We start from the raw sequence: 21,472 nt of genomic DNA, 5'->3' as shown, positions 1-21,472 counted from the left end.
AAAGAGTGATGGAAATTTTAAAATGAGAAAAAACTTTCTAAATTTTGCAAAAAATTGTTTAAATTCCCTTGAGGTGTATAAGCTAGTGGGCCAAGAGCTGAACCCTGAGGGACTGATTTCTTATCATCAGAGGTAGAAATTAAATGAGTAAAGTTTATAAATTAGATCATCTGCCCCAACATTGTCAACATATTTTTATTCGCATTAGTAAAAAATTATGGAAATGACAACATTTGACAAAACTTCCTCAACTGCACAAAGTTCTGATGCAGTGAACATTTAAGTCACATGACTGATCTGATTTACGTCCAGTTTTACACTTTTTAAGTTTTTCACTGTTTAAAGTTCCACTTGCGCTCTTTGTATTACATCATCTTGTTGCATCCTCTTCTTCTACAGTTGTATAATAGTTTTCCGACTGGATAATTGGCGCCATCTACTGTTTATCTTGATGAACCGACTCCTCATCATGACATAACAGTAGTGGATGGAAACAAACATTCATTCACATCTATTTTTTGATAATTTACTCAAAATTCAGGTATAATATGTAGTCAGCTTTAGGTTAAACAAAGTATGTCACATATGTAACTTAAAGTACGTAAGTTATGTGAGGTATTATTATCATCTGTTTCAATGCTGTAATAGCCATGAAAATAATCTTTACAAACTAATTATTAACTATTAACAAGGTGTTACAAATATCTGGTCCATTTGGTAATCATTAACAAATACTTGAAATTCTTTGTTAATGTTGAAATAACTAAGTAATGATCAAGTTTAATTAACAATTGATTTTTTTTTTTATTTCTGTTACTTATCATCCTTCAGTTCAACAACCCTTCTCTGTCCTGTCTTGGTCCTCAGACTCTGTTAGACCTCGGAGCGTCTCCGGACTACAAGGACAGCCGAGGACTGACTCCCCTCTATCACTCTGCCATGGTGGGTGGCGCCCCTTACTGCTGCGAGCTGCTGCTGCAGGACCACGCCACCATCGGTACAGAGGCCCATTTAGCTGTTATAATACAGAGACACCTGTGTGTGTGTGTGTGTGTGTGTGTGTGTGCGTGTGCGTGTGCGTGTGTGCGTGTGTGATGACATCAACTTTTGTTATTTATTAATTTTTGTTTGTGTGTTTTGTGAGAAAAACACTTCATTGCTGACAGGATTCTTGTTGTCATGGTTGCAGGGATGACTGATGAGAACGGCTGGCAGGAAATCCACCAGGTGACACACATACACACACACTTGCTCAAACATACGCACACGCACACACACACACGCACACACACACACACACACACACAATCAGTTAAATTAGTTGCCCTATACAATTATGATTTTGTCTGTGTGCGTGTGTGTCTGTGTGTGTGAGTTCAGGCATGTCGCTATGGCAACGTGCAGCACTTGGAGCACCTGCTGTTCTACGGTGCTGACATGAGTTCCCAGAATGCATCAGGAAACACCGCACTGCACCTCTGTGCTCTTTACAACCAGGTAACACACAACAAACACTACAAAGTTTAACTGTTTGAGCCATTAACAATGTAGTTTTCTTATCATACCGTTAGATTTTTTAAAACCTTTTAAAGGTAATTATGTGTTTTCATTTAAAAGTTTATTTGGAAGTTAAAAATAAAATAATTGCCTCTGGTTTGCAGGACAGCTGTGCCAGAGTTCTGCTGTTCAGAGGAGCAAATAAAGACATAAAAAACTACAACAACCAGACTGCCTTTCAGGTAAAATAATAAAACTACAACAACCAGACTGTTTTTTCAGGTAAAATAACAATAAAACTACAACAACCAGACTGCCTTTCAGACAAAAAAAATACAGCTACAACGGTCCCAAATTACTCACTGAGGCATCAAACCTGGAATACCTTATTTCCTAAAATAGTGACCGGGGCCTTTATTTAAGACAGGCCTTTATTTGAAACAAGCTTGTATTAGAGATAGGCTTTTATTTCTAATTCACTCTGTTTAATAAGTATAATTAGTCATAATTTAATGGGAAGCCTCGTTTTGATCTACTCCCCTTTGCCCTGTTAAAGTTTCCGCATTATGCTGTTCATACAATCTCAACACTTCCTGGATCCATTTCAAATTAAAAGCTCTGTGGCATTTCACTGGAAAGAACCCTTCATTTCTTAACAAGGTGTTCATTATGAAACATTTAAAGGAACATGTTGTGAAAAACTGACTGACTTGCAAATTTCCAGGTCTTTTAAAGCTTTACGTCTTGAGACAATAAGAAAAATGTAGAATAAAAGTAGCCTTATCCTTTAATGGAAATACACACATAAATAAAAGCTTTAAAAGCCTAATATCTGTTTGTTTGTGTGTAGGTGGCAATAATCGCTGGCAACTTTGATCTGGCCGAAATCATTAAGATCCACAAACCCTCTGACGTTGGTGAGTTGGCTGACAGTGTAAACACTTTTTAAGAGTGTGTGAGTGTGTGTGTATGTGCATTTATTGCAGCAGCTGGCGAAGTTAACTGTGTACATGTGTGTGTGTGTGTTTGTGTGCGATTGTGTGTGTATATAATTTTATGTGCCCAAGTAGTTCCCTTCAGAGAAACTCCATCCTACACAAAGCGCCGCAGAGTCGGCGTGACCAGGACAACGGCAGGAAACGGTCTGTCTTCTCCACGCTCTCTGATTCGCTCAGCCAGCGACAACGCTCTGGAAAGCCCTGCCTCTTCTCCTGGCCCCTCCCTCCAAAGCCTTGAGACGCATCACGACACGCACACGCACTCGCTACGACGACACACACGCCGGCTCAGGTACACTCTTACACTCACACACAGGGTTAATATATAATTACACAGTTATAATCATACATGCTATTGTCTGCTGTTATAATTAGTGGTCCATGTCAGCGCTGGTGTAATTAGCATTAATCAGCAGAACTTGTGTAGTCAACAGTACTGATGCAGTTGCAGCAGTATTAGTACTAGCAGAGCTCACTCAGAAGGATGTAGATCACCACTAGACAACACATGGTGAAGCACCTACTGCAATGCCGCCACAGCTGCCAGATGCAACCAGCAGAGATTTCCAAAGTCTTGAACAAAGTGTTTTTGTATAGTTTTGTTGAGATGCATAGAAAAGCGTAAAACTGTATAAACTTACTAAATAATAAATGGGACAATAAGTCCAGACTTCTTAATTTCAGCATTGTTGTTTATTGAGGATATTTTGTCATTTATTCAGAACATTATAAGCAACTAGATGGCTTTACAACAATATAGTTAATACCAATATGCAGGAATATTCAGATGTGTAGTTGTAGTTGACAGTAGTTTGGTGTCACTGGCATCAGTACTGGTGATCAGATGTATCGGTGTAGAAGGTGTTTGGACTGGTGTTGGCATGACGATGGCCTGCAAAGTTAAACGGACATCCTTCTCTCACCTGTCTGTATCTGTGACCCACCTGTATCTTTGTGTGCAGCCCGAGTGGTGGAGGCCACGTGGAGACCAGCCCACCCTCCTCCCCTCCTCTCACCCCCCAAATGAGGAAGAGGAGGCTGTACAGCGCCGTACCGGGACGCACCTTCATCGCCACCAGGTCCCACGTTCCGCAGGGGGCCGGAGAAATCCAGCTGCACCGAGGAGAGAGGGTCAAAGGTCAGACAGAGAAGCCAGTTCTGAGTACAGTGAGGACAGTATTACAGTGGTAATACTGAGTAATCTGATTACTCTGTGTGCTATGGGTCTACAGTTCTGTCTATAGGTGAAGGAGGATTCTGGGAAGGAAGTGTTAAAGGACGAACTGGTTGGTTTCCTGCTGACTGTGTGGAAGAAGTCCAGATGAGACAATACGACCCACGACTGGGTAAATTATCTCCTATAAACATATAAACTGTAGAATGAATGAATGATTTTTTTATTATTGTGTCATGCACCAAATATCTATATAAACTGTAGATATTTAAGTCTGGGTTTAACAATATGATACACATCTATAAGGTATTGGTACTTTTTATACTCAGTATCTCTATGTAATGTGTGTCCATGTATGTTTCAGAGACGAGGGAGGACCGGACTAAGAGACTGTTCAGACATTATACTGTAGGATCGTATGACAACTACACTTCCTACAGGTAAAACACCGTCATTACACCTCCTGCAGGTACACACCACGCAATTCACTGGATTAAATATTGCAGCACAAACATAAAATAACTTTTGTCAAATAAAAACATGAGGGTATGTACAGAATCATTAGACATAATTAGTAGCTAAAAAGATTAATAAGTATGTCTTTGTCTTGATGACAGTGTTGTTAATTAGCTTGTTTTTAGTGAAGCATCTGGTAACAGCACATAAAATACAGGTAAAACAGTAGATTAAAAATATTTGATTTTAATAAATTAATTGCAATTAATTAATTTAATTTATTGATTTATATATAATCTATTTGTCAGATTTATTCATTTGAATCAAACTGAATTAACAGTTGTCATGTAATAAATACTGTGTTCCTATTTAGTTTTACATTTCATATACTGAGGCAAAAGAATTACATAAAATTATGGGCTAATGCCGACAAATTTTAAAAAAGGAACTGGCAACAACTAAACTGCGAAGAAAAAATGAAAATAAATAAATATAATACAATCCTAACCTGACGTGAGTCTGGAATATGTAAGACATAAGGCCGTCCAATAAAGTGGACAATTATGACACACAACAAGGTCACGTATTTCACTAAAACACTTCATTTTGTTGTTTTGGTGCTGTCGAACCAAACCCCATTCTAAAAACAGTTGTTTTTTGGTAGGAACATATTTTTTCACAGTGAAAACCTTACTTCTACCATCACTAAGACTCTTTTCTGATTCACTTGGATCCACAGACTGAATCGGCCCCCTCAATCCTTAGAGCCTCAGTTCAGAAAAGGAAAAACTCCAGAAAACCTTGTAAAGGTCCAGTGTGTAGGATGTAGTGACATCTGGCGCTGAGCTTGCAGATTGGCCCTGAAAACTCAGGAAAAACATGAAATCTAGAGCTCATGTTTGGTTTGTCTGTTCTACTGTAGAAATATGTCGATGCCTCTGTGGAAGAGGAGCTGCTCCCTCTGTAGATTTAAGGGCTCATTCTAAGGAAATGAAAATACAAGGATTCTTATTTTCAGGTGATTATACACTACTGACAGCATACCTATGGATATTATATTCCATTTCTGCTATATTCTGACAATAAATCCCCTTAAATCGTACACGTTGGACCTTTAATGGTAAAAAAAGAGAAGAAACCTCAAGAAGAGCAACTCAGGAGACCTCCGTCTTCCAGGAATAGTTGTAGGTACGGAAAGGACAGAAATAACAATGGCGAAATTGCACTGTGGAGAAACACAATGAGAATGTAGGAAGGTAGAGACAGAGTGCAAACATTTATGACAGTGAGGAACAGAGCTGATGAAAACAGCAGCAGAGCTGAAACGCTACAAGAACAAAGGAACCAGAAACAGAAAACAAAAGGAGGAATTTTAAAAACCTGGATATACAGACACACAATAACTGTTGTGCAACTTTATAGTTACACTGTCAAATGCTTTTATAACAGTGTCATGACCTCAACTAAAATGTACAATTTGGACTTGTCATACAGTTGTTATTAAGTGTTATAAAGCCAGTTTGATGAAAAAGTACAATACAAGGTGATTTACAGTTTCCTCATGGACAGATTGCTACATGTCGCTAAAGTAGGCTAACTGTTATTAGCAGTTAGCTCGGTTAGCTGTGCACCATCTGTCAAGTCCAACTGACATACATCTTCATGACATATCCCACTGTGCAACTTTAGCTGAGGTCTTGACACTGTTATAAAAGCATCTGAGAATGTAATAACACTTAATAACATCTTTATGACAAGTCCATGTATGTCTGTAGTTGAGATTAAGGAAAATATTCATAACATGTTTTTTTGTGTGTGTGTTTTAGTGACTATGTGATCGAGGAGAAGACGGCCGTGCTGCAGAAGAGAGAGAGCGAGGGATTCGGCTTCGTCCTCAGAGGAGCTAAAGGTAGAAACGATGGATGGATGGAGGGATGGAGGAGCGGTGGGTGTTTGGAGGTGTTGGGAAAGAAAAAAGAAGGATATTTAAAACAGAGTGGAGTCTTCAGAGGAAGAGCAGCAAGCTTTAAAACTCCTCGCTGTGTTGTTTCATAAGAACGACAGAATCCGTAGAGTTTCATCCTCCATTTTAACGGGATTATTACAGCAGCGACAGGCAGTTTGTTACTTTTAATAACTAGAAACAAATTTATAGGAGTTAAACTGGGAATCAGTACAGTTATAAGTCGGGAGAAAATATTGTTTCTGCCAGTATTTTTCTTCTTTTAATGATCTCCTCAGTGCTTCTCGATATAGAAACACAGAGTTCCCCAGATCATCTAACAGTCCTGTGGGTGTATGTTCTGACATTTAACAGTCCAGTGTGTCAGTTTTAGGGAGGTTATTGGCAGAAATGGAATAGAATATTCATACGTATGTTTTAATTTATGTATAATCACCTCAAAATAATTATTCATTACGCTAGAATGATCATATATATCTACATAAACTGCTAGATGTCACTAAATCCTACAAACTAGACCTAAAAATTACTCTAAAATATTGAATATTAAATATTCATTTTTTTCTATAAACATGTTTTTTCTTTCTTTTTTTTTTTTTTTTTTTACAGCTGAGACCCCCATCGAGGAGTTTGCCCCGACCCCGGCGTTCCCCGCCCTGCAGTACCTGGAGTCAGTTGACCAGGGTGGCGTGGCCTGGAGGGCGGGGCTACGGACTGGAGACTTCCTCATAGAGGTAACGGCTGTCATCTAATGTGTGACATCATTAGTTGTCTGCTACATATCATTAAAGGTCTATGACCCTTTTTACACCTGGTATAAACGTACGTCTCCAGTGACCAAATGTGTTGTTTTTAATCCAAATTTGATTAATTAACTGTTCATCAGAACACAATTGAGACAATAGTTGGGTTGAAAAAAACGATAGGCACCACAAGAGCAGAGTGTTTCTGCGGGCTTGACTTCCTGTTGTAACTTTATTTACAGATTTTCCTCTGATGTCCTCCAGTTGCTCTGCCACAACTCTGTGATTTATGGAGTTTTCTGATGGACAGATTGCTTAACTTGTTACTAAGGTAACTGCCTACTGTAGCTTCCAGTAGCTAATTAGCTCAGTTAGTCATGCAGCTAGCTTTAAAGCTTAAAAAAGTGTTTTTATTTTTCTTAAACCACCTCCTCCTGGTGGTCCAAAGCTCCTGAATGAGAGGTATAAACACTCTCCTGGTGCTTCAATCTCCCAATCAGTTCATAGGATGGCTAGTTCCATGGCTAATTGAGCTAACTAGCTAAAAGCAGCTACAGTTAGCAATGGTTAGCAGTTACTTTAGCAATAAGCAAAGCTATCTTTCCATCAGGAAACTCCATACAACACCAAGGGTTGAGGCAGAGCAGCTGAAGGACATCAGACAGCTTGTTTTGTGTGTCCTCCACCCACGAGTATCCATTTCGCCAAACTTGTTGTGGCATCGCACATAGATATATGACAGGCTCTATGACACACGTTCACGGACCTCACCTGTCTGTCTGTGGTCCAGGTGAACGGCGCTGACGTGGTGAAGGTGGGTCACCGGCAGGTCGTCTCTCTGATCCGTCAGGGTGGAAGTCGACTGCTGATGAAGGTCGTCTCTGTTTCCAGGAAATCGGAATCCAACCTGATCAGGAAGAAAGGTGTCTTTACTTTCTTTATTTCATTCATTGCTTTTATTTGGGATAATTGCTCCCAGAGTCGAAACTAAACCTGGAGAAACAGCATTCAGTTTTTATGCTCCAAATATGTGGAGGTGTGCTCCAGCGCTCACATTTCTATTGGCCTTTTGTTAAAATAAATTTGGGACTATTTACAAATATTATGTATTTATATGATTTTTGTTGTCTTGTGTTTCTTATCTTGAGGCCTTTTATGAACAGTGTAAAACAGTTTGAATTGCCTAGTTGAAAGCTGCTACACATTAACTTGAAATTCAATCCTGTGGCTTTTTTGGGCTGTTTTTGTAGTAGGCAGTGTTTCTGTGTTCACTCTCCAATTGTGACCTGATTGGTTCTTGGTCTTGTAGCTCCACCCCCTCCAAAAAGAGCCCCCAGCACCTCACTGACACTGCGATCCAAGTCCATGACCGCTGACCTGGAGGAGATAGGTAAAACAAACACAGACACACACACAAACACACACACACACACACACACACACACACACACACACACACACACACACACACACACACACACACACACACACAGTGCAGAGTTGAGTCAAACTGTAGGAGTGTGTGTTGTTGACTTTTGCTCTGTCTGCAGCCAGGAGGAGACGCATCGGTGAGTCACATGACCTGATGGTGTCGGTGGTAGTTGTTGGCATGGCATGATGTTGGACTGACGTACTGATGTTATGATGTGGCGATGATGTCATGGTGTTTTAGTGATGTCATGTAGTGATGTAACACCCAGGGCCGTAGCTGAGGACACAACACACGTCCTCTGTTATATTTCTGGTGACGTACAGATCCATGGTGGTGCAGAGAAGACCAGGGATTGAGGGGGGCAGATTTTCAAAAAAAATATAAAAAATATTTAGGCCAAATTATTGCTTAATATTATAACACGTTCAGTTTCTTACAGATTTGCCTCCACCAGTGTGAACAGACTCCTAAAAAACTTGGGTAATCTATAATGGGAACCACATACTGAGGTAGAAATCGCTCTCAGAACTCCGCCAAGGAAGCAGATCTCTGACTGGTGATGGTTCAGATCTGTGGAATACAGTCTTAACTGTCAGCAAATATTAATCAGTTTTAGCATGATTATGTAGATGCACTGTGACACCTGTAGTTACTGGTGGTAACGGCAAATGTCAGAAATTGAATCTACAGGTTACAGAATTCTGGGGGCAACAAGAAAACTATTGTGATTTTAATAAAGAAGTCAAGCAAAAATTGGCCTTTTTCATTCTGTGAGAAACTGTGATGTGATTTTATGCGTCACACAACGTAAAAATGAACAGCAGGGTGCGGTGAAAGGAGTTACCTGGCTGAGAACAGCTCTCTGTGGCTGCTCCTGACTGTTCCATTACTACCTGACATATTTCAAACTGATCTGCTGCTGACAAACGCAGAAAAGAATCGTTGTCTTGTTTTGTAGACACTGACAAACACACTGCATTTCCTCTGACTGCTTCATAATAAAGGTCAGATCGTGTTTCAGCAGTTAAATGCTTGTAATGTGAGGCTGCACAAGTTGGAAATGTTCTGTTTGCATGAGCAGTAATTTAATGCAGCATTTTTTTTTTTGGGAATGACGCCACAGACAGTTTGTAACACTGCAAATATGTAAATATCGCAATACTTTGGTCAGTGACTGTGAGCCAGATGTGGCCTGTTGGCTACCAGATGACTATCACTGATTTAGACCTTCATGAAGGGAGATTTTATAGAAGATATATTTGAAGACTTAAATCAGGGGTCAGCAACATGTGGCTCTTTGCTCCTCTCCAGTGGCTCCCTGTGGCTTTGAAAAAAAAATATTATATGGAAATAAATCTATATTTTTTTTAACATTTTAATTTCCGTTCCTCATTGTTGAAATCCTAAAGTGATTCTTTCATTATTTTATATTATTATGTCAACTGAAATCACAGCTCATGACTATGGCTCAGCACCTCTTCTTCTAAACATTACCTGTGGTTAGTCTTGAGTCTCTCTTGGCTAGCTACGGATGTCAAATCAAAAAAAGAAAAGTCTGCAAGGAAAATTAAGATTATTATTATTATTACACATTTAATTATTCATTATTATTATTATTTGGCCAAAAATGGCTCTTGTAACAGTAAAGATCTCTGGTTAAACCAAGAAATAAAATGTGAAATTTGTCTATTTTTGATTGATTCTTGGTTGGAGTTTGGTTAGTGACTCATCAGATGTCTTAGGTGGGAAGGATTCTTCTGGTGAAATTTAGACTCATTTAAATTTAATTTTAACATTTAATTTAATAAAGAAAGATGAAAAGATGTGCAGCACCTAGTTACTTTCCATCTGCAGTCATTGTTGGGTTAAAAAGACGCCTCCGTATGTCTAAAATCCTGGCTACGGTCCTGCAGACTGATGTCGTGATGTTTAAGTTTTGGTTATGTTGTTGTGGTCATACTGTGACATCACCAGACTGCTTCATTATGTTTGTTTGTGTGTTTATTTTGTTTTCGTTATGTCTCCGCTCTCCAGAGAAACTGGATGAGATGTTGGCCGGGGGTCAACAGGAAGTTGTTCTGAGGGCCCGCCCATCAGACGACTTTAGGGCAGCGACAGTGAAACAGAGACCGACCAGCCGACGCATCACACAGGCTGAGATTAATGTAAGACGAGTATTAAATGCTCATAAACACTCACCGTGTGACAGGTAGAGTATTAATGACTCTGTACATCTTAAGACAAATAGTTCTGCATTAAGGGGTCACAGTGTAGTTCTAATCCTGCTCATATATGTCACTGACTGTATGTAAAGATGGACGACATGACTGCTCCCTAAAACTGAAGCAAAACATCTTTATCACCCCCTGGTGGCTGGCTGCAGTACAGGTCATAAACCCCACCCCCTCCATGTTAGCAGATGAGACATGGACCAAACTAAAACATCAAAGCACACGTCAAATTAAAGTGTAGATGGTTTCTGTTATTTCAGGTAGTTTTTATCACGCTAATGTTTGGCTTTAATCGGTTATTTGATTATATTAAAAGGGGGTTTCATGTCATGATTGGCAGCTGAGCTCTGTTCGCCATTGAGTCAGCCGGCTGTGTGGGCGGGACCTCAATACCGCAACTCCAACTCCAATCACTACTGCACAGACTCTGGCTTCAAATGACGTCACCAGCGCAAGATGGTGGCGCTCATATCCAGGTTATTTTGGCTTTTTTTTTTACAGTGAGAGGAAACTTGATGTAGAATCATAGGTATCTCAGTGGTCACTACTGTGTCTCCATGATGCGTCTGTGAGTCGCCATATTGGAGAGGTCAGGGTCCGCTGGTAAACAATAAAATTTACATTGAAAGCTGCAAACTCCACTACAAAATTGACTGCATCTTGCTTAATTCTGAACCAGTTTTCATGAATTTTGGTTTGTCATAAACATGAGAAATAGAACATGGTAGTGGCTACTAAATTCAGTTACTGTAAATGATCTAATCAGTTCTATGTCAGAACATGAACCACTGAGACTTGAAGACTCTGAGCTTTTTCTGAATTTCTCCAAAAACATCGATTTATACATCTATAAAACTATTGTTGGTGGATGGGTAGATGTTTGTATTTATGATTTGCGTCATCCATCTTTATACACAGTCTCTGGCTCGGACATTATGAAGAGGATTATTAGTCTCTTTTGAGTCCAGATTTTAGACTTAATGTGTGTTTATCTGTGTGTGTTTGTTCAGTCCTTGTTTGAGCGTCAGGGTCTGGTGCCTCCCACAGCTCCAGAGAAGAGTACCATGGCTTTACCCCGAGGGATGTCCAGAACCAAGAGCTTCGGTGAGACACACAAACACCTTGTTATAGTTAGATGAAAATTACTACAGACCGTGGAGGAGTACTCAGTACTCAGAGCATTTACTCAAGTCAAAGTAATATCACAGAGTTGAAGTACTCTGTTACATTGAGAACTAGTTAGTGGAACTAATTAGCATCAAAATATCATCAGTTATATTTCTGTACAAATTTCAGACTACATTTTAGACGCGTGTATACGTATTTTTTGCGTACTGTTATTTTAACATCTCCATGGTAACCACAACAGGCACACCTGAGGACGACAGGATCTCAGCTCTGATCAATGAAAGTCGGTTTCCACGGAGCTCCTCACTGACAGACAGCTTCATCCCTCCTCCTCCTCAGACAGCTCCGCCCCCTCCTCCCTCTGCTTCCTCCACCTCCTCGCTCTTCCTCCTCGACTCCGGGCCTCCCCCCTCCTTCCTCCCTCCTCCTCCCCCAGCCAGAGGGGAGGGGCTAACCCGGTCCAGCTTCAAGCCGGGGGCAGAGCCGAGGCTCCAGGAGCTCTCCGACTCGCCAACGAGAAGCCACGCCCACGCCGAGCGCCAGAGGAAGGCGAGGTCAATGATCATCCTACAGGACACACCGCCGCTGCAGCCAGACGCGCATGCTGCTGCCACGCACACGCTGCACACTGCCACACACACCGCCACACACACGCTGCACACCGCAACACACACCTCCACGCTGTCTCTCCACAGCACCAGCCCTGCCCTTGGCCACTCACCACTGTCACGCCGCCGAGGACGACCAATAGAAAACCCTTATGCTAACGTGGGACAGCAGGCGGCGCCCTCCAAGCCGCAGAGAAGGAAGTCACCTTTGTTGAAACAACTTCCTGTAGAGGAGCAGGGTTAGGACTGTTCACACCTGTTTCTGATTTCTATGGAGTTATTTTTGTGTCTAATTTCCTGAGAGCATTATGGGAACTTTGTTATGTTAACCAAGTGCCTGCGTTGGTTGGCAGCTCGCTAACCTGCCAGATATTCAGCAGCAAAGCAAGCTAACCTTAATTGGCTGATTTGAAATCTGACAGCAGAACCTCTTGCACAGTTTAGAAAGGAGGTTTTTGTGGATGAATTGGTCGTCCAATCAATGAACTAAACTGATATAACCTGAACTAAATACACTTAAAACACCATCACCCTGCTATACATTCACAATTTGAAGAAGCTAGCAAAGGCAAAGGGCTACAGCTAAAGCTAGCGAGACAGCCACTAGGCAGCGCCCTGTGCTACCTTTCATTGGTATGAGCAATGGAAGGACCAAAGCAGAAAGAAAGAAAATCTGATTCAGTAGGTTGGTTCAGTAGGTTTTAATAAATGTACCAAAAATTGTAATCGGTGCATCTGTACTTACATTTAGCTGTGGTAAACTTACTAAAATTAAATTATTACTTCCTTGTGCTTGCAAAAAATATTTTGAAGTGCTCAAAATATCCCGTTACGTGCTCAGGATTTAGACACAAATATAAAGCTGTGGAGTCCTGACCATCACTCCTATTAGTCTTACACCTAAACTTGCTTTCTTTTTTCTTCTAGGACTTGGAATGAAAGATCATGATCCCACCAAATTAGAGCCACCCAGCAGCCCCAGTAGGGCGGAGTTGTACCAGCAGCAGGTTCTTTCAGAGCGCGCCCGGGTTCAGGGCCGCAGGTCGTCTCTCTTCCTGTCTGTGGAGGGCGCTGGGTCAGAAAACCAGGTGCCACCTCTTCTGACTCAGAGCCACTCAATGGATGACCTCGGCGAGCTTCCCCCTCCAGCCCCGGTCCTGTCGCCCTCACCAACGCCTCACACCTTCCTCCACCCACTGACGGGGAAACCTCTAGGTCAGTCTGCAATCCTATGTGATCATTCTGTTTTTTCTTGAGTGTGGATGCATTCTGTGAGAGTTGATGACAGTAATAAAGTTATTGCATTCAGTTCTTGGATAAAGCCACATCAACAGCTAACAGTTACTGATCTTTACCACCATCTTTACCGACCTCAGATCTGATCTGATCACTTGCAAATGGACAGTCTGACTGAAAGATTTGATTTGAGAAATAAATCCCATTTGCCTGTCAGTCTGAACAAAACCAAAGTTTAATGTAATCAGCATTACAATGAAAAGAAATACAATGAATACATATGATTTGACCAAGTCAAAGTATGTAGGTCTTTTATCTTTGTGGGAGTTCAAAAAACAGAAGGGAACCAAGGACAGAGCCTTGTAGGACGCCACAAAAAAGAAAAGGCCATAGGACTAAGTCCTGAGTTACTCTACAAAAAAGAAAGACTTGGGACAGAGCCTTGAGATACTCCACAAAAAGACAAGGGGACTTAGGACAGGGGACCTAGGCCCTGTCTTGGATCCCGTCCTCTTTTTGTGGAGTACCTCAAGACCTACGACAGGACCTTAAACTATTCCAAAAAATATAGGGAGACCTAGGACAGAGCCTTGCGGTACTCCTCAAAGTTAGAGTCTTTAGGTACTGCACGGTTTATGGGGTCCGTAGATGATGTGAAATTCCACAAGCAATAGAAAACTTTTGGAGAGGTAAAAGATAACCTACTTGAAGCATAAAAAAGCATCTATAATAAACCCTTTAATCTTCTCTTCTCTCCTCAGACCCCTCATCTCCACTTGCTCTGGCTCTTGCTGCACGAGAACGAGCACTCACTGCTCGCACACCGAGTCCAGAGCCTCGGATGAAACATGCGTCTGCCTCCACCACACCCATCCCCACCCCAGCTGCCAGCCCAGAGGGCAGACACAAGCGCACGCCTATTACCACCCCACAGAGCAGCCCTGAGCCACGGTCCAAACGCACCACCCCTCAGACGAGTCCTGAGCAGCGAACCAAGCGCACCACTCCCCAGACCAGTCCTGAGCTGAGGCATAAACGCATAACCCCGCCCTTGTTCCCTGATGGACAGGTGGAGCGTCCAGAAACAGAGGGAGGGGTGACATCACCTGCCGGCCCCTCCCCTGAGCGCTGGAGACCCACGCCTCTGCCAACACTGGCCAATGAGAGTCATACTGCTCTGATTGACAGGCGCAGAAGCCTCACAGTGGGCAGCTCAGAGGAGGAGGGCGGGGCTTATACAGTCACACTCCCACCAGCGTTGTTGTCATCCAGCGATGAGGAGACCAGGGAGGAGCTCCGCAGGATTGGTCTAGTAACTCCACCACCTGCCTTTGCCGCTACTCCTGCCCCTCCTCCCCCATCCTCCCTCACCTTGTTGCCACGGCGAGGTGGGGAAGGAGGGGGAGGAGAGAGCGGTCCCGACTCCTTGGGTAGACGAGGAGACGAGGAGGAGGGAGGTGAAGAACGACTCCACGACAGTTCCTCCTCCCCTAGCTCACTCCCTCCCTCCATCACCTTGGCCTCCCCTCCTGCTCCGTCTTCTCCCTCCTCCCCTCCTGCTGCTCACCCTTCACCCTCCTCTCCGGCCACCTCCCCAATCGCTCTTAAGCCACGCCTTCGTTCGCCTATCGGTCGGGGCCGCTCTGCTCTCCGCGACCCGCTGCTAAAGCAATCATCAGACAGTGAGCTCCTCCCATCTGCTGCGTCTGCCTCCTCCCCCTCCTCCCCTCTCTGCTCCTCCCCCACTAGTGGTGGTGGCCGACAGCCACGCTATCTGTTCCAGAGGAGGTCAAAGCTGTGGGGGGGTGGGGACGACCGTGGGGAGGAGCGGCGGGGCCTCAGCCCAGAAGAAGGTGGAAGCCGTCCAGCAGCTCTGGGAGGTCAGGGGTCAGCGTCAGCTGTGGATCTGACCAGCCGGTCGGCGTCGGCGCTGGAGCTGAGCGGCAGGTCAGGGTCTGGACTAGATCTCGCTAATCGGCTACAGCTGCTCAACAAAGACAGTCACTCTCTGGGGGAGGAGCCGAGTCCCCTCGATCCAGGCAGGAGGTCACCAGTAGGAGGTGCCAGGTACAGTGAACTCCCTTATACTGTAAATACTGCAGTACTACTGAGTGTGTGTGGGTGTGTGCATGTATTGTAACCAATCTGTTGTTTGTGTTCCAGATGTGTGGACAGTGGAGAGAGTAAATCGTAGGTTTTTATCTCTGGTAAACATTTCGAGATGATTTTCATTCGCTAACAGCGAACTAACATACACCTTCTGCGCAAATGACTAACTACTAAATGTCTGAAATTACTACCCCATCCGTCTTTTGAATAAAACCTTAGAATTGACCATTTGCTAAACACCTTCAGGAGTTGACCCTTCCTGAGACGCCCCTTTTCCCTCCGTTTGCCAGTAACACTTGAGCAAACTTGGTACCTCAGTCAACTTTCTACTTTTTCTGTAAAAGTGACATATAGGGTCACATCTTAAATTAGCTAATATTAACAAAATGTTAGATAGCTAATTTTAACAAAATGCAGATAACTGGCTAGATCTATGTAGATTAGTTAGCTAGTGTTTTGCTAAATTAAGATGTGCATGTAGCTTTTCCTGATCCCCAGCTGCGTCCTTCAGCCATTATGGTTTTCTTTTCAAGATAAACAAGTTGAGCACATGTCTAAGTACAGGAAACAGGACAGGAGGAAGTTGACAGAGGAACCAAGCTTGCTCAATTGCTTTTAAAGCACAGAACAAAAAGGGAGGTCTTAGAAAGGGCCAATTGTGCAATCATAGTAACAAGGCCTGTCAAGCTTTGTACTTCTCAACATGTGGTATGCATGGCGCTGTTGAAAGACCAAAACTTTGTACGGAAAGCCTTTGGAGGTGGTGCCCTTTTAGCCCTTTTGTGTTTTTCTTACCTTAGAACAGGGATTCACAAAATTTTGATGACTGAGTTACAGTTGAGGTAGCCAACATGTGATTGAAGGCCGCAAAGGAAAACCAATGAACTTTTTGTAGAATTTCTGGTCTCATGATGGCGTTTAAAAATTCCTTAAGCACCCAGTTTGTGCAGATAAAAGAGAACACTTTATCTGTTGCTGAAGTCTGATGAAGTAGCAGTGGATCCATTTTTGCCAGAAACTCCTTTTCTTCCCAATCATACAGCATTTTACTTTCTATGGTGGCAAAAAAATGTTTGAGGGTCACCACCAGCCTGAGCCATTTAGGGCACGGCTCTTCCATGGAGACCGCAATGTTACACCACCATGTTTCTACAGTAGCAGTAGTTGTGGAATATGGCGAATGGGCAACAGTAACTAAGGGGAGCGTGCATTACTGAACAGTGAGTTAGTAACTCCATGTAAACACATCACCTGTTGACTGAGGTGAGTGACGTTTATATCATTTATATACTTTATAATGTGTTGCAGGTTGTTCTCTAGTCTCGGAGAGCTCCACACTATCTCCCAGCGAGGATACGGCGCCAGCTATACAGTCCGACCAGGAAGTCGCTACCCCGTAACTCGCCGGAGCCCCTCACCTTCTCCCTCTCCCGCTGATAGGTCAATAGGGCTCGCCTCCACCTGCTCTGAAAGGCCAGACCTGAGCTCGGGTCGCGGTCTAACCATCCTGAAGTCGTCCAGTCTCAGTCTCCCCTCAGAACCAAAGGAGGTTCGCTTTGTGATGCGAAGCGCCAGTGCACGAACCAGGTCCCGTTCACCCTCACCGTCACCCCACGCCTCTCCTTGTCCCTCCCCAGTCCTCAGCGGGCCCCTGCTGGCCCTTAGGCCGTGGCGGCAGCGGCCCCTCAACTTGTGGAATAAATATGACGTGGGTGACTGGCTGGAGAGCGTGGGCCTGGCCGAACACCGCCAGCGCTTCCAGGAGCACGAGATCGAAGGCTCCCACCTCCCTGCCCTCACCAAAGACGACTACGTGGAGCTGGGCGTCACCAGACTGGGGCACCGGATCAACATCGAGAGGGCACTCAGACAGCTGCTGGATGGTTCCACTTGACCCCTCACCTCTGACCTCTAGACATCCTGAACTGTGACCTCATAACCCCTGACCTCTGGTCAGACACTAGGCCATCTCTTTGACTAGGATATCTTAGCAGTGACTCAATCTTTAGACCTTTTTACCAACATGGAGCCCAGCTCTCTGAGTGATCTCAGTGACATTTTGTCTGATCAGCTCTTTGATCAACCCGGATGGGCTGTTAGCACCGAGGTCCGTGTCCAGTTTTCAGTCGTAATGTTGCTTTAGAGGTTAAAGAGTTAGTTTGACCTGTCATCTAGTATTTAAGCTGTAAAAACCCTAAAAAAACCCAACAAATTTGGAGAAAATCATAAAAACGTAAAGACTAAAATTTGATCCATATCAAGTCAGTTCTTGAGGTTTCAGGGAAGAGTCTGCAGTACCAGGAGAATCAATACTGTATGATCTACAAGTTTACAGAAATGTTTGAAGAAGCTGCACTTTTGAAACACTGAATCTAGCCCCATCAAATGTTTATTGTCTTTGTTGTTCAGACCTTAATTTTTAGCTTCCAAGTGAGAAAAATGTTCATCTAAGTGTCGCAGTTGATTGGGCAGATGTGTCTGGACCTCCCTCCATCAGCCTTCAGGCCAATCACAGCTGTTTATTTAAAATGGGGCAGGTGCTGTACAATCATTGACAGAAAAGCTTGACCGGTCTAGAGTTGAAAAGTCACATGTTGCAGGTCTTGTTGCTCTGATTTGGTGTAGGTCCATCCAATCCAACACCTCATGTTCCCGAAACTCAGATCAAACTGTCAAACCGAACAGTGCTGATCAATATTGGATCAGTATTGTTTATATATTGTTAATTCTCACCTAAATGTATTCAGAAACATTTTAGTGTACCATTTAGCTGTAAAAAAAAACAGACTGCCCGCACCTAAATCAGAGGATTTGGGCTTTTTTTTCCCCCTAAAGAATTAAACCGATTAATAGACTTTCAAAATAGTTTGCGATTAATTCTAGTTTTGACTTTGTGTTCAAGACACTGCTATGGCTAGCTTTAAAAACAATTAATAATCAATGAATCATTTCAGCTTTATTGCTAACAGTCTGCTCTAGCTAACGAAACAGTTGTTGTAAACACACATTGTTTAGCTGTTACACATATAACTTTGTTTTCTGTATATTCAATTTAGGGTTGTTCCAATAACAGTATCAAAAGTGCCTCAGATAGAACCTAAACTGCTGGCTCAGGTATCGGAGAGCATGCAAGTTTGTGCACCGATCCGAAATCACGTAGATTATTAGCCCCACAAAGGTACCTAACAGCATCTCATACACCAAATCCTTTTAACCTGCACCACACCATACAGCAATGACAGCAATGACAACACATCCACACAGGGTTAGTAGTGTACAGCTGTTAAAAAACAAACAAAAAATATATGAATATATATACACATATATATATTTCATTCACCGGTACCGGATCGGTGCTCAGTATCGGCCAACAGGTTCAGGTATCAGGAAGGAAAAAAAATAATATCGGAACATCTTTAATTCTCATCGTGCTCACAGGAAAATATCAAGGAATAGCTTAGTTTTGACTTTGCATTAGAGGCTAACTTGTAACATCCACACAGCGTTCTACAGCATTACATTAGCATGTGACATGCTAAGCTAATAACAGCTGGACAGAGAGCTTTACTGAAACAGGTGAAGGGGACATCGATCAAAGAGATGATCAGACAAATTGATTGAAATTACAAACAAATAACGAGACGGGTTCTTATCCTCGTGCCATTCTGCTTCCCCAGACGAGTTTAGCTGGACTTTTGCTAGCAGAGCTGGACGATTAGCGAGCTACCTTAACAACAGGAGATTAGCTGAGGATATTTCTCCATCCTTTTACAGAGAAATTCTTGTGACTTATAATTTTTTTTTTTCCAAATATCACTCATGAAGAATTTGTTGTTTATTTTGAATTCATATCTTAATACCGATCATTTAGAATTTATGAATAACAAGTAATAATAATGTGGTGGTGATGACTTACAGAGTTTATAATAGTTTGGAAAATGATTTTGAGTTCCTTATGATTTGACAATGAGTTGAATTTCAAGGTCGTTTCGGTGATGTTTTGGAATTCATAATGATTTGTCAATGAGTGTGACTTTGTGCTGATGTGCTGTGTGTTTCAGGGAGAGCTGCAGCAGAGCTCCAACTGTAAACCTCTCTGGTTTCTAACCTGCTTATCGAGGGCTTACTGTACATGGTGCTATCTGTTTAAAGCCATCTGTACAGAATATACCTTTCTCCTTCCCCTTCTATACCTTCCACATACACTGACACCTGAATCTCTTAGTTGAACCCCCATAACTCTAGTGTTTTATTCTTAAATTAATTAACCAACTGTGGCTTTACCTGCCATAACCATCCTGCAGTAACTCACCAGGAACAGGCCATATACGGAGTTTCCTCCCTGCCATATTGGGGATTTCTTCCCTGCCATATGTGGAGTTTCCTCCAGACCATATATAGAGTTTCCCCCAGGCCAGGAATAGAGTTTAAACAGGCCATTAATTGAGTTTAAAACAGGCCATTAATTGAGTTTAAAACAGGCCATACATGGAGGCAAAAGGAGTTGCCCAGTCACAGTTTACTTTACGTTCATGTGAAGTCACAAAATTTGTGTTTATGGGTTAAGATGCGGTCACACTGAATTTCATTTCCCTTTCATTATCAGTGAAGAAGGGTGAAAGACATATTTGCCTCCTATCACATGTTGATCCCACCTTACAAAGCCTCACAAACACATGAACTTGACTGAATTTTGACCCTGAACTTGTAAAGATTGAATGCAGGCATGTCTTCCTGTATCATGATGCACCCAAGAATATTCACGAAACCGGAGAACAGAGCGCCCTCTCTACAGTTATCCAGCTAACGTTAGCTTAGCTCAGTGTTTGTGCTGGTAACACATTGACAAAGAAAAGCAGCAAATCCTGGAACCGGCAAACATTTGGTATTTTTGGTTGAAAAATTAGTTAAATGACAAATTTTATTTTGACTACTCGTTGCAGCTCAAATTGTTAGCCTGTCAGCCATGCTAGTTAGCACTTAAACCCTGCCAACACTGCGCTACAGACAAGCTAGCTTTTCACCACAGTATGCAAGTAATCCGGTGTGACCACATCATTGACACCATTCATTTCTATATCATAACCAGAGACCAATGAGAAGACTTGCCTGTGCAGCACAGCCATAAGTCCAGGATGTGTTTAGCCTAGCTTAGCACAACCACTGGAAGCAGGGGGAAACTGCTAGCCTAGCTTTATCAAGAGTGAAAAAAATACACCTTCCATGAGGAAAGCTGTCTGATTTACATGTTATATCTTGTTTGCTAACATGCTTACATCATGAGGACAATGCTAACTGCTGCTAAAACCCTGTTTCACTTTTGTTTCATTGCTTTCTTCATCTGTACAATAAACAAGATATAGCACAGAAATAAGACATCTCTGAAGTCACTGGAAGGTGTATTTCTTCCACTTTTGCACTTTAAGTTGGAATGAGGAAGCCAAGTTAATGATGTGTTGTGAACTTTAACAGTGCTTTGAGTGTCTGAGTGTTAAACTAGAGGCCACTGCTGCTAAAATCCCCTTTTCTGAATAATGTCACACAGTAAACTTTTTACTAATTTGACATGTTACAGTCTCTCCCCTTGATTCTCCTCTGAAGCACAATCAATGTTCCAGTGCCTGTTTCCATGACAACAATGTACCCGACTTATGTACCTGACCCCGAGCCGAGCCACAATCATGAATCCCAAAGTTGTACAAGTTCATGGTGCCCTTTTTAATGAAAAAACAAGTTTAACCTGCCCATGGCAGCACATAGAGGTGTAGAATGTATAGTATAGTCTATGTACAGCACATTACAGTAGACTTTATAGTCTGTATAATATATATTACCATAGAATAATGTAGCTATAGTGTAAAATATAAAGTATAGTAGACAATAAAATGTATACAGTA

General features: G+C 42.5%; 1 protein-coding gene across 1 annotated transcript in view; it reads left to right on the top strand.

The window, feature by feature from the left end:
• The window catches only part of shank3b (SH3 and multiple ankyrin repeat domains 3b), a 36,501-nt gene extending 18,559 nt beyond the window's left edge, over positions 1 to 17,942 (top strand). The window contains exons 7-26 of the mRNA XM_084710908.1: positions 868 to 997; positions 1,190 to 1,227; positions 1,381 to 1,497; positions 1,662 to 1,739; positions 2,348 to 2,414; positions 2,568 to 2,787; positions 3,458 to 3,633; positions 3,728 to 3,841; positions 4,034 to 4,109; positions 5,952 to 6,034; positions 6,698 to 6,822; positions 7,622 to 7,754; positions 8,141 to 8,221; positions 10,298 to 10,428; positions 11,505 to 11,598; positions 11,864 to 12,469; positions 13,158 to 13,445; positions 14,228 to 15,533; positions 15,630 to 15,656; positions 16,884 to 17,942. Coding sequence (XP_084567034.1) covers positions 868 to 997; positions 1,190 to 1,227; positions 1,381 to 1,497; positions 1,662 to 1,739; positions 2,348 to 2,414; positions 2,568 to 2,787; positions 3,458 to 3,633; positions 3,728 to 3,841; positions 4,034 to 4,109; positions 5,952 to 6,034; positions 6,698 to 6,822; positions 7,622 to 7,754; positions 8,141 to 8,221; positions 10,298 to 10,428; positions 11,505 to 11,598; positions 11,864 to 12,469; positions 13,158 to 13,445; positions 14,228 to 15,533; positions 15,630 to 15,656; positions 16,884 to 17,469 — 4,476 coding nt within the window. The 3' untranslated portion in view covers positions 17,470 to 17,942. The remainder of the gene's footprint in view (positions 1 to 867; positions 998 to 1,189; positions 1,228 to 1,380; positions 1,498 to 1,661; positions 1,740 to 2,347; positions 2,415 to 2,567; positions 2,788 to 3,457; positions 3,634 to 3,727; positions 3,842 to 4,033; positions 4,110 to 5,951; positions 6,035 to 6,697; positions 6,823 to 7,621; positions 7,755 to 8,140; positions 8,222 to 10,297; positions 10,429 to 11,504; positions 11,599 to 11,863; positions 12,470 to 13,157; positions 13,446 to 14,227; positions 15,534 to 15,629; positions 15,657 to 16,883) is intronic.
• The last annotated feature ends 3,530 nt before the right edge of the window (positions 17,943 to 21,472 follow it).

This window comes from Lutjanus erythropterus, chromosome 22 (genome assembly GCF_056507025.1).
Source record: "Lutjanus erythropterus isolate fLutEry1 chromosome 22, fLutEry1.hap2, whole genome shotgun sequence".
NCBI classification, from domain to species: Eukaryota; Metazoa; Chordata; class Actinopteri; order Lutjaniformes; family Lutjanidae; genus Lutjanus; species Lutjanus erythropterus.
The sequence above is the reverse complement of the archived record's forward strand: the minus strand, read 5'-3'. Positions and strand labels throughout refer to the sequence as shown.